A 13,414-nucleotide genomic window follows, 5' to 3' on the forward strand; every position below is an offset into this window, starting at 1 on the left:
CCTGCACTAGAGTGTTACCTGAACCCAGGCTTTCCCAGGGGGTGTTGCAGTGTGTAGTGGAGGCATTAGTTAACTGTAGCTGTTACTGATTAATGAAAAAGTATGAAGTGTTGCAAGCTACCTCATTTTAAGTTATTCTTGTTCTGTTACAAGGTGAGCTTGCTTTCTAAGGGTACCTTTTTCTTCCAGAATAGACTTGGAAGTGCAACAAGAACACCTTACTGCTGTGCAAATTCTCCCCTTTCCTCTGTATACCTGCTGTCTCCTGTGCTTCCTTGAAGGAGAGTAGGGACTGGAGGCTAGGAAAAGCCTATGGAAACAAAGGTAAGACGAGTTCATTAGAGGAGGTCCCCTGTGCTGAATTGTAGCAGGAAACTAATCTTGCTGGGGAAAAAAATAAGTTCTTTTTCAGTTGGAGCAGTTTAGCACATGGCTCCACAGAACAGCTGTGATGAGGTAACCTGTTCCAGGTCAGCCCCAGCTCACTGTTCCCACAAAAGGGCAAGTTACATTCTCCACCATCACCTGCCTGGCTGGTACAGGTAACAAGGTAGTGGAGCATAGTGTTTCTATTCATCTAAGGAAGGCAAAAAAAATGGTATGTGCTCACAAGAAGGAAATAAAATTATTTAAGCACCTATCTCATGTCACTGCCAGGGATGATAGCCCAGGGCTGTTATCTACAGACAGACATGTTACCTGTCCCTGCGAACAGCAGCTATAGGAGAAGGAAACAATTTTTAGCCTGGGTACCTCTACTGAAGAGTCTGGATTTTTCAAAGGGGGCGAGGGGTAGGGGAATTGCAAGCTCTACCTTCTGTTTTTAAAACTAAACTGTCCCTTCATGTATAGCTGTGTAAACAAATCATATCCAAAGGAAGCTGCTTCTCTGTAGGAAGATAGCCAAGTAGGGGCAAAACTCCACACTGCTACTTGTGAAAGTGTTGTTAAAACTTTTCTCTCCAAATGTTTGTTTGTTCTTGCAGTCTGCCTACTCAACACATGACTGCTGCTGAAATCAAACTCCAAGCAGCACGGCTTAGCACAAGAGTTTTCCACTCCCGTGAGTGATGCAGAAAGTAGAATGGGTGCCACGTTCCCTTTAATAGGCGAGGAGCAATGAGGTGCAGTATAAGCACTGCTAGTGTTACTGCTCATGTCACACAAGCCCTATGAAGGTGATGTGGAAAGCTGAGTATTTCTGTGTAATACAGAGCCCGTCCTAGAGCTGGAGCAGGCGATACCAGGTAAAGAGTCCGATCACCGCCTAGTGAACAACATGTGTGCTCCTGCTGAAAGGAGATCCTAGCACTGCCAGCCTCTTTCCCTCCCTCCCTCCCTCCCACACCGCAGCACAGCCAGCCAGGCACGAAGCCTGCACAAAGACAGGCATGTGGGAGCAGGGAGGGTCACACCTTTCACCAGCAGCACGGGGTGTTTCTAAAACATCCTACAGCTAAGAAGCCATTGAATAATGACTTTGCCTTATACAATCCTTTACATTTCAAGGAAAAGCTACGTTATTATGAAATCACATGAAATGTTTTAATTTTTCCAAGTAAGGAATTCTTCAGTCTGAATTCAGAGCTAAGCAATTAACACAGTCCATTTAAAGAAAGGCTGCATAGAGAATACTCACCACTAGAGGACAAGTTTTATAGATATATAGTGATAAATCTAAGGAAATTCTTCTCCAATGTCTGTCAACAATTAGTTTACACCCCACCAATTTAAAACTGGTTTCAATGATTATTGCTTTTCAGCTTGAGTTCTGCCATCATGACATGACAAACACCTGGGTTAGTTGCCATTATTTATGCACCTCTTCCACGCTGCCTTCCTCCCACCGACAGCGATGCTCTTCCTTCTCTCCCCTCCACCAGACGGAGGGACCAGCGCTGTGGGTAGCGGAGCAGCCGCCGCAGGAGGCCCGGGCCCGGGCCCCTGCCCTGCCGCCGCTCCGCCCCGCTCCGCTCCGCCCCGGCGGGCCCGCAGCCGGTTGCCGCTTGCTGGATGCTGGAGCCTTTGGTTGCCACCGACCGCCACCTGGTGGAACCCCCGCGCCCTGCTCGGCTCCTGCTGCAAAGCGGAGCCTCCCTTTCCGCTGTCTTGTTCTTGCCATCGTCATGTTAACCGGCTTGTTCCCCAGGCCTTTCAAGAATAAGGAAAAGGCGCAGTGTCTGAATACAGAAAGTAAGCAATTTTGCATGAACTAGAGCAGTAAGTTATCAGCAGTCACACAGCGTGTAACCAAAGCCTGGCACAGCATGTGCAAAGATTCCCATGGGCGGTGAGTCTGATCTATATTGTTTTATGCTAGGCAGAACTAAAAATGTCTGTGGTCTGTTATTTCAAAGTGTCTCACCAAGAACCAATTTTAAACATGTGTCCAGACACTGACTTCTATTCATAGACTTCGCTTTACCACAGCAACCGCTCTTGTCTTGGAACACAGAAATATTATCCCTGTTGAATACAGCCAACATATGCTTTGCAAAAAGAAATTGTAATTGCCAGACCTCTGGCTGCATCTCCACAGGAGGAGAAACCAAAGAAAGGTAGCTGGGAAGCAACATGGGGTCTCCTGAGAAGAAAATCTGCAGACTGCACCACCAGTTGCTGCTCACAATGACAGCTAAACCCAAAATATAGAAGTGTTGGGGTTTGCATTTTGGTTTCATATAAAGGGAAAAGACAATCTTGTGACCTCTTCCTCTAAGAGCATTTCTATTTTCAGGAGCTCTGGCCTCGAACTCCTTCCTACTCTCCTGTCAGCAGCAGCTCTTTAGCCACCTGCAATTCCTGTCGCCCTGCTTTCAGTGGTGGGGACTGCATCTCAGCTCCCTTCCCCGTGAAAGGCTGGACCCGATGGTCTTTTGAGTTCTCTTCCAACCTGGGCTGTTGTGTGGTTCTGTGAAAGCAGGCTAGCGAAACAGGTGGAGAAAAGCTAGTACAGTCACAACAGCTGATAAAATCCCTAAAAACACAGTAAAAACCAAAATCAATCAGTCAAACCGTTCAAAAGTCATCTGAGTGGTAGTGTGGCTACCACAAATCAGGTGTAGGCTGGACAGTATTTGCCAGACCTTTCTGCCTGAGTACGTGGCCTGTGGAGTTCAACTGTATAAAAAAGTAGTTCCTTGCTCCTTAAAGACTCAGAGCTATGGCAATCTTCCCTCCCCCACCACCTCCTTTCTCTCCCATGTTTGTTGTATCAGAAGTAGCCTAAACTTACCCAGGCTTTTTGTCTTGTAATCATTTGAAGGGTTCCCTCAGGCCCATTTGCTGCCGGAGTTAAGGTATTATTGAGATCAAACAATATGAAATCTTTAGAGCTGTGAAAATACAGGATTTCCTGCCTCAGAGCTACTAAACCCAACTCTTTAATTCCACTAAGGAAGCACAGAGGTACGATAAAACCACATGCCCAGGGCCTGGAAAAAGAAAGAGGCATCTGTGTCAAGAATATATTGTATTGGTATGGTTGGAAGGTACCAGAAATGTTCACTTTGAAACATAACAATAAAAATCCTACGGTCTACCACTTAGCTTTAGAAGGACCCATGTTTAAAACACAACTGTTTGCTCGCAACCCATCAGGTAAAACATCTTCAATTTGCTGTGAGGCAACATTTTCCTACTAGCTATATATAGAGCGTAACTTCCTTTTCAAAACCTACGAGGACAGATGAAAAAAGTACAGAGGTTAGTCTGTGTGTGCTGCTAATGCACAACGCTACAGATCATTTGCTCCTTGGTCAGAGTTTCCTAGGTCGCCCTGCTGAGATGGAAAGAAAGGGACTGCACCGGAGGAGCCCCCACACCACGGAGTGCTCCCCTGCCCTCCTAGGGCACACGTATCATGGGAACACAAAGGCAGAGAAGGAAAAGCGGGACTCCTGCGAACAAAGCCCAAGTCAAAAGGTGGAAAGCAGGAGCACAGCGGAGAGCTGACACCGAGGCAGACCTGGGGCTTAGGAGGGGAAAGCACAGCAAAGCCTTAGTCAGGGAGCCTCAACAGGGAGAGGCAGCTCGGCCAGTGCGGATGTGGGGGAGAGCACAAACATCCTGCACGGGAAAGCAGCAGAACAGGGCGATGGTGGCTGTGGAAGGAGGAAGGAAGGGAAATTCCCAGTTACGGGCGTGGGGTGGGGAAGGCTGTCAGCTGCAAGAGCAGGAGAGGGCTTGACAGGATGTCACGGGAGAGGGTACGAACAAAATTACCACCTACCGAAAAGGTCAGAGAGCATGAGAATGTAGTGCTGATCAGATGGGGGTTCAGTTTACACACACAGATCTGAGCAACTTCCATGAAGCTGGAAGAGTCAAATAAATAGATTTTAAAATCAGACTGTTACAACCCCCTACATCTGACCCGCATAACAGGGACCACGGTTTTACTGCTGGCAATTTCAGCAATCCAGTAACTTCTTTTTCTGCAAAACCATATACACAGCCATCCATCCATGCTGAAATGCTTCAGGTCATAGCAGCCCTGCTTTATTCTTTGCTAATTACTTACCCTTTGTTAGTTACCTCTGCAGTTACAATAGGAAGAAAATTGCCGTGGTCATTCACTGTATGGCAGCACAGTGGATGGGGATAAGGAGCTGGAAAGGGGAGAGGGAAGGAGGAAGGGTGTGGAGAGCGGAGCTTGCAGTTTTGATGACTTTGAGATGTGAGCTTTCAAAGGACAGAAAGAAAGAGAGGCAGAGTTTGATGGAGAGCATAGCAGGTCAAGGCAGAGCTTGGTCTCAACAGGAAGGTGGCAAAGGACGACACGGTACTTCATATTCTTGTTCTAGGAGTTGAGTGTTCCTGCACTCACACAGCTTCAGCTGATCTCATCGAATACTTTTGGCTATATTAAAATAATTGAGATTGTAGACCAGAAAAACTCCTAAAGATCTTCAGAGAAGGAAGATGAGAAAAACGTGCCCAGTAACACCTCGCAGAACATGGAAAGGGTCGAGAGGGAAAAACTAACCTGAACACGAAATACCTCCCCACACCCCCTTCCCTAGTCTCAGGCATGGGCAATGGAAAGCTCAGGTCGTACCAGCAGCGAGCACAATGCCAGCCTGGCTTCCTGCTCTGATTTCCTGTAGGGGAGCGGGGAGCTCCGCTTCAACGTGACGGAGCCAGAAATCATAAGATAGTGAATGAGCTGAATTTGGTACACTAAGTACTTAAAAACCCCAGAATTTTTGGCCTCTTTTAGTGGTATTTGAAGTAACTGTTACCTTTAACAACCTCTTGTGGTCTGCTAATGCGTGCAGCATGCGACTTGCAGTCTTTTTGAGTTGATGACAATAAAGGCTTTACAGCACTCCCTGTTGCACTAAGCTTGTGCCACGTTTTCCTTGTTCACTCACTTTTGGCTTCTTCACCTCCCATTAGTTACTGGGAAACACTGTCATTGTTGTGGGCAGGTTACGAGGCCGTCCCTTCCCATTCCCAAATTCCCATCAGATCAGGTTTTTACGCATTGCAAATCCATCAGATATACCCATTAACCACAAAATTTTAAAACTATGCATCTGGTGTAACTACCGTATCCATTTACTATAGATAAACTCTACTAAACAAATTGAGTGGATAGTTAAACTCTATGGTGACTAGAGTGAAATCCTATTTATCCAGTTCAAACTAAAATCGATACATTTATCTTTCGACAAAAGCAGCGAGGATGTACTTACCCCAGCACCTGTGCAGCATGCCATGCAACACTGCAGCTTGAGCCCGTCAGTGTTCCTTCTCCAAAATGAGACCTTTGGTCTTAAAATCCTGTCAATCTCTCAGGCGTTTCTTTGGGAGGATTCTGGCTGCTTCACCATCCATTTCACCCACAGGTTTTTGCAGATGAACAACTTTGTCAGACACTTAAAGATTCATCAGCAAAGGTGGCAGGAAAAAGGTCACAAAGGAAGAACGTTAATAGGAAGAACTTGGAAATACAGACCAGCGTCTGTTCAGGGACCCCTTTGGTTACCGCCCGAGGAGGAGGCAAGAACTTCAACCTGACAGGCACAGGTGGGGATCCCTCCCCAGGTCTGTGAATGCCACGGGGTGACGGGGCAGCCGGCAGTGCCCCGCAGGGACCCACCGGTCGCTACCAGAGCTCAGACGTAGAAGCACTGGGTGCTGCCAGCTGCGCAGCCACCCGCAGCGAAGCACCACAACGCCTTTGAGAAAAGGCAGAGCAGGAAGCCCCAGGCTTTGGCCTGGACAGACAGAGCAACGGGACACTTTCTGATGGTAACCCAGGGGAAACCAACCCATCCTCTTCCATTTGACTACCAACACGCACCAGCACAAGGAGCGAGCTGTGGCAACAGCCCACTGGCCAGGCCCGAACAACCGCTCTTTGCGCAGAAAAAGCCCGAGGGGGAATACTGCCATCTGCAGCAGGAATGCAGATTTCAGCAGCCCGACAAGTATCACAAATGTTAACAGTTCCTCATCAAAACTCAACTTGTGGGGAGTATTTAGACTTAAAATTCACTCACATACGCTGAACTTTAGGGGGAAAAAAAACGTACACAACTAAAGCCCACTTGCCATTAAGCAAATGTACATCAGCAGGTTTTGCACCTTGAGGCAACACTCTAGTTGTGCGCCACAGGCATCGTAAAGGAAGACGCAGCTTGTAACGGTACGAAGTTGAGAATCCACTGCCAAGCACAGGAACATTAACCCCTACAGATTTCTTTGTGACTTCAAACAAATTCCAAGTTTTCAAACCAAGTAAATAAAGAACTTGACTGCTGGAACTAGAAGCGCTTTCATGTCTTAAGATAATTTATACACTTTTTTGTGTGTGTGACCCAAACCCAGGTCAGACTTGGTCAGACTGGGAGCGGTTAGCAGGAGTTACTATTCCCTTTTGGAGGTGTCACAAGCTAGCCAACAGCTGCACCTAACATTCAATATAAAAAACTTCATGTTTTAATAGTTTTAGTAGTTTAAATCCATGTACACTTTTTCAAATTAACTCCTAGAGCTGGAATTCTGCTCCACTAATACTTATCATTATTAAATAAAAAGAGATACAAGTCTTTTTTATTTTTTAAACATCCATTATTCTGCTGTATTAATTGTAAAAAGCCACGATGCTACAACAAAATGTTCTACAGAAATTGCTTCCCCCCTTCACCCAGAGTAACTGTTGGGATTATCAAAGACAGAACACAAGTGACATTGAAACTGATTCTTCAGGAGAGGCTCTTTCTGGCTCAGCCATCCCAGCCGTGCTCCTGCGCTTCCCCTCGCAGTTTTGTCTCAAACCCGGAGAGGGCAGAGTGGTGCGCAGGAATCACAGCAGAACACGCCAGGCATTCCCGTCGGAGATGTGTTTCCCTTACTGCCAACGGCTTCGGCCGTCGCACACGGCCACAAACGTAAAGAAACCGAAGACGACAAGACGACGTTTGATAAAGTCATTTTAATGGAAAATGTAAAACCCCTTTCAACTTCAATGTACAAAGCATGTGTAACACTTGCACTTTTAACAAATTAAAGCAAGCCAATGTTTTAAAAAAATACATCATTGAATGTATATATGTATATATTTACATAGCATATTAAGTTTAATATTTAGCTTTAAAAGTTCACATAAATTTTACCAAAATGAGACAATTTTTAAATAAATTACACCTTTTGAAAACGTTTAATTGTACACTGAATAGCTTCAATAAAATACTGAAGTGTCTGTATTTAATATCTACTTTATATACTTTATATTTTACAAAGTTTACAATTATTTGGCAGTAATTTTCAGATTATGACATGACTGCTGTGCGGACTCAGCAAGATCCCAAATGCAGGCAATAGCTGGTGTTTTGTGTCCTACTCTCACAGTAACTGTCTCAATGTAGTGAAAAATATCTGAATTATTTTAGCAAACTGTACAAGTCACATTTACATTTGATCAACAATATAGCATAGAATTTTGTGGTTTTCTTCCAAAAATAAATACATCATCTTAAATCTTTGACATTTCACAAACTTCATGTACATTATAATACAGGACAGCAGAATGCTGCTTAATTGTTTGCAAGTCTAACGTGTAATCACAGTGGCTGTGATATGAAGCTCTACCGTTGCAGTGTCATTAACAAGTAAATGCGATGACTATGTTTTCTTGGCACTGATGGTTTGTGAAGCTTAAATTAGTGTGCATACTGTTCATAGATTAGAAAAAATAACCTCCATTTGATGTTAACACAAAAAAAGCAGAGCGCGCTTAGTTTTCATCCATATCTTCCATTTCACCTTCATGAATCTTCAAAGCTCTCACCATTTCTTTAACCGCATGATACAAGATATTTTTAACCTGCAAGAACATCGGACACATTTTAGTAAGGTCTACGACTTAGGAACTCTTGAAAGCAACTGTCTTTAGGACCGAGCCCTTAGACTAATGGATGGGGGAAAAAACGAAGGCTACCTCAAGCCAGTACAAAAGGCAACACCTTTTTTTACACATTTTAAAACATCATGCAAAATTAATAAAACCAGCAACTCAAGGGAGAGTCATTTGCAGCCCTGGCATTCATGCTGCTGCTCATTGTTATTCTGTGTGAACAGCAGCGAGGAAGTAGCTCCACACACTGCTCCGCATGTCAATGAGCCTGAGCATGCCCTGCCTTCCCAACAGCTTCCAGAGCTGCATTCATTTCCTACCTGCAGTTTATCATCATAATTGATTTCTTCCTTTGACAGCCTCAGCTCCTGCGTTAAGTGAAATGACTGTACAAGATGTTCTGGAGACACAAAGTCTTCAGTTACTTGAACGCAGCTGTGAAAATTTTGCACCTATCCAAAATAACAAGAAGAAGAGACTGATAATTAGTATTTTGGGGTTATTCTTTGGCAGAGATACCTGAGAAAAGAGTGGGCCTTGAGATGTCTTTACCACAGGCTTATCAGACTAAAGGGCGTCTTTATACGTTTTATGTAGGGAGCAATTAAGTGTATTCGCCTTATCTGAGTTAGCTTCTGGCCAGAGGCACACTTTCAACAACGCACATCTGCCTGTGCTCCGGCGCTTCTCCCTGTACTTGGCTCTGACATTAATCCAGCACACTCTGATGTGTTATTCCACCCTTTTACCAGCTGCACCGGCGCTGCTGCTGCGTACTGCTGCCGCTGCGCAGCCGTTTGCACAACACCGCGCAGGCGCCGACTCCGCAGCAGCCCTGCCCTGCAGGACCTGGCTCCTCAGGCCACACAGACAGGCCGGGAGCTTGCACCCACACTGCCAGGCACAACTTGCCACGCTCGCTGAAAAGTAATTGCCGGTGGAAATATTTAAAAGGAAAAAAATAAAAAGAACAAAGGGGCAGGTTCAGAAGGGGGGAGGGAAAAAGCACTTCTTTTTTCTCTAAATACTTCTTACTGATAAGAGGTAACTACTGAGAGAAATGGACACCATCTCCTGCCCCCCAGATCGTGTCCTGAGGACAGGGTAAAGGAAAAAACGCTTCTTGGTTGTGACCTGACTACCAAACCCTGCCTGTCCTCTTCAGAAACACCCAGCATCAGGTTTTCAGCCCTAAACCCTTAGAAATTACACTGTTTTCTTAGCATGTCAAAAACCTCATTTCCCCAAATTCCAACTGCTCATGAAGTTGTGCAATGTCAATTCTGCAAACTCACCCAAGCTGGGGGGGGGGGGTAGGGGGGTGGAGAGGGGAGGGAATGCCTTTGCCGTCCTAACAAGCAAACGAACAGTCCCACCCTGCTCAGCACTGATGAAGATCTGTGTATTTTAAGCTCGAGCCTAGCAAAATCTAGAGATTTTTAATGCATACTCTAAAATTTCCACTGAGATACTTGACATTCAAAAAACCTTTGGGGCCTACAGTGGAGGACAGCACTTCATTTAAAAATTATTCTCAAGACCGCTGCTCAAGTCTGGTTTTATAAGGTAGCCTGTCCCTTTGCAGGTGAAATCCCAGAGGGTAACCCCTAGCTCAACCCTAGTGCTGTACGTGGGGTTTCTGCAGCCTGGCAATGGTCAAGAAGGGCAAAGCAGTGCCGTTCCTCCTGCAGATTAATTGGAAGAGAAACCGTTCCAGAGATGCAGTGGGTTTGTTGATGCCACACAATTTGCAAACGTCAGAAAGCCAGCAGCAAGGAGACAGCTGCACATGTGCCACCACAAGGCTCCCACCAGCACTTGGGGAACTTCCTAGAGCTTCAGCTGAAACGCCTCTGCGCTGCCGGCTCCAGCCCCCTCTTCCCTCGCAGGCTTCTCACCTGTTTCAAGTCTCTACCTGCCCTTCTTTCCCTTCCCACCCCATGCAAATCCCACATCACTCTCTCACTTTCTCCTCACCGAGACAAGATTTTACTGATTCCCTCTCTCTGCACTGCAGAGCGGGCATTATTTTTTTGCTGCCCTCAGACCCTTCACTCTACTGTGCCTTTAACCTCCTTCCCTTCCAGGGCCTGTCTTATCAGTGTGCAAGTCTTGGGGGGCAGACAGATTTTACCCAGCCAGTCTGGTACTTCACATGGGAATGCCCTGCTGGCAGCTCTGTTCCCAAGATTTATAATACCAGCTGATACGACGACACACACAAATAAGTATGTTTAGTGATGATTCCCCTGCGGTTCGTGGGGCGAGGACTGCAGCACTCCCACGGCCGTGCCGGTTCCAGCTGAACTGAGAGAGCAGCTTCGCCCCCTGCCCATGCAGGGCAGAGTTTTTCCAGCAGGGTCCGGGAGACGGACGGGTGGAGTCTCGGGTGGAGTCTCGGGAAAGCCGGGTGCGAAAGGCGAGCGGGCAGGGAGGAAAGGGCCGTCCGCCCTCATGGCCGCAGCTCCTCCCCGCACAGCCGTCTCCCTCCTGTCCTCACACCAAGGATCAGCCACTTCCTGCAGGGCTCGGCTCCGGGGCCAGCGCTCGGCCCAGCAGCTCTACGTACGCAGCTCCCAGACCTTTACCCTACATCCTTATCGTAACATCGCCAGGATGTCGCATTACCTCCAGCATGTTATTTTACAACATACAATCCTGCTGTTAAATCAAGATAATACCAGTATAAAAGACAACATTATAATAACCTGTTCTACTATGAACAAGTTTTGCATGCAGCCTGAACAACACATTTCAATCACCAACTCAAGTATTTCTTTTTTTTTTATCACTAAAATAGTTTACAAATTTGGAGTCACCAAATTAAAACCAGGGAGGGCATACTTGGAGGAGGACTGTGATACAGGATGACCCAGAGTGAACTGGACAAAAGAGCGAATCAGTCAAAAGAACAGTAATAACCCCCTTTTTTTAGCTGGGGGAGTTTCCAAGGAGAGCCAAGGACTAGCTAGTACAAGAGAGCGCAATTCCTCCCCAAGAGGTGCTGACAAGGCTGCTCCGACCGTCACAGCTCACAGGACGGGCTCTCCCTCCCACCCCACCACGGAACAGCTTGACGTTGCCTACTAAGATGATCACAAGGGGAATGTGACTGCTGTCTACAAGCGCACAGGGAGGAGAGGGAAACCTGGGAAGCAAGAGGAATGCTCTATGCTCTTGTAAAATACTAAGAACAAGTTACTTTAAAAGCTAGGCATGAATCCATGGAAGCTGGGGGAAAAAAGAATAAATTGAAGAAATACAGACAACCTCCTCCTTGTTAGAACCATAAAATTCTAGACCAGCACAGCAGGAGCGGCAGTGACACAACAATCCTCACTGGCTCCAGGATGGATGTGTCTGAGCTACACTACACGCTGACCACAGGCAGCCGGGGTGCCTAATGCTGTACCTCAGCCCGATTTCCTCTACTCCACCTTACTGCTGAGCAAATAAAAATAAAAATGTTAATTTACCACCAAATTTAGTATCAACTGTCACCCAGTTTAAATTATTAAAGATTCATGATGTGCACGTAAATCTGAAGCACTTAACATGCAAACTTAACCTGGTATGTGTTCTTGTTCAGACTTATTTTTAAGTGTTTGAATGTGCTTTGTATATATGAAGTGTTGGTGCTGATCCCTAAGGTCAGTATTTATGCATCTCTATATAGAGAGTACTATACACGTACATGAAAGAACATGATGCTTTCATTTCCTCCTACGTGGCAGATTCACAGGAACTTCTTGCTGAAGATGAAAAGGTTCTCAGCTTCACCCACTAAGGTTTAAAAACATCATGTTATTAACTCCTTGGTGCCAGGAGCTAGAACATTACCACTTCAAAAGCAGTGTGGAGTTTAAAGCCAAGGAGATAAAGTTAAGAGTGGTCTTATTTTTGGTCCTTAAACCTATGAACTGCAGGGAAGCCTGGAACAGCCCCACTACTTCATGTTTATAGTCTGCAGGGCTTTATATAATGCCGCATGCTATATAAAACAAATTCGCCAGTGTGTTTGTAATTTTCCGTGGGTTCCCTTTTCACTTTTGTATCTGGGATGTCTCCCTTGTTTTGAGAGATCAGAGTAAGGTTGCTGGAGGATGCAATACAAATCTTATCAACTCCGGGAGTCCTAACTGCTTTAGCCTAACAGGAGCCAAGAATATCATCAATGCCAGACATCCCTTCACCTTTGTGAAGGAACATCAAGCCCTGGAGACATGGTACAGGGAAAGGCAACCTACAACAACCCAGTATTTGGTCACCCAGGTTTGAGGGGTTTTTTTTCTCTTTTGCCAGAAAACAAATCCACACAGATCATCCAGGGTTAGCACACCACCACATGAAATCCATCTAAAGAATGCGGCTGGAATGACAAAGGAGTCTAGTCTGGGTAAGGTACCTGTTGCTTTCAACACCCCAGCAACTGAAATAGCCAGCAGGCAGATGAGGGACATAACACTTGTCATCACTACAACCCAGTCATTTTTCTCACAGAGAAAACCCCGCTGCCCTGGTCATGGTGACAGGGTATGTCATCGTTTCCATCGCCCAGAAGAGGCGGTGGTTGGAAGCTGATCTACAGAACAGAAACCAAATAGCAACTTCTTCAGAAAGGCCTGGCCTCGCTTGAACCCGAGTGGAGATCAATGATAAGTCTTTAACAGCACGATGGTTTACAACCCCTACTGCAGGGTGGGGATGCTCCTCATTCCTTGGTAGTCAGCTACCTCATTAGTGGTGCTTGACAGCTGGCATGACAGCAAGACGGCAGGCTCCATTTCCTGTTTCAACAGGAAAATGTTCATGGGGTGAAGAAATAAATCTATCTACAGCTGCCCAAAAATCATATCTGAACAAGTGTGCTTTCCTTCTCTTCTCACCAAGGAGAAGCAGCGTGCAGACTGTGAGAAAACAAACAAGCAAAACGAAGTAACAAACCCCACATGCTAGGAGAGGACTGAAGCTTGCGACACAAATTCACGCCATTTCTCCAGAACTGCCCCACTGGCAGTACTTTTTCTTACATCATTAAGAATGAATCAG

At 45.9% G+C, this 13,414-nt stretch overlaps 1 protein-coding gene and 1 long non-coding RNA gene across 13 annotated transcripts in view; one reads left to right on the forward strand and one right to left on the reverse strand.

Annotated features, from left to right (window-relative positions):
• The first annotated feature begins 165 nt into the window (after positions 1 to 165).
• Positions 166 to 7,713, forward strand: LOC142602645 (uncharacterized). The gene is made up of 2 exons (XR_012836403.1): positions 166 to 324; positions 5,853 to 7,713. It is a non-coding gene; the product is annotated as an uncharacterized LOC142602645 (long non-coding RNA).
• Positions 7,426 to 13,414, reverse strand: part of JMJD1C (jumonji domain containing 1C) — a 168,619-nt gene continuing 162,630 nt past the window's right edge. For all 12 annotated transcript variants that reach the window (XM_075758833.1, XM_075758829.1, XM_075758830.1 and 9 more), the window contains 2 exons: positions 8,686 to 8,817; positions 7,426 to 8,335 (listed from right to left, as the gene is read on the reverse strand). In XM_075758833.1, coding sequence (XP_075614948.1) covers positions 8,246 to 8,335; positions 8,686 to 8,817 — 222 coding nt within the window. In that variant the 3' untranslated portion in view covers positions 7,426 to 8,245. The remainder of the gene's footprint in view (positions 8,336 to 8,685; positions 8,818 to 13,414) is intronic.

This window comes from Balearica regulorum, chromosome 7 (genome assembly GCF_011004875.1).
Source record: "Balearica regulorum gibbericeps isolate bBalReg1 chromosome 7, bBalReg1.pri, whole genome shotgun sequence".
Lineage (NCBI taxonomy): Eukaryota > Metazoa > Chordata > Aves > Gruiformes > Gruidae > Balearica > Balearica regulorum.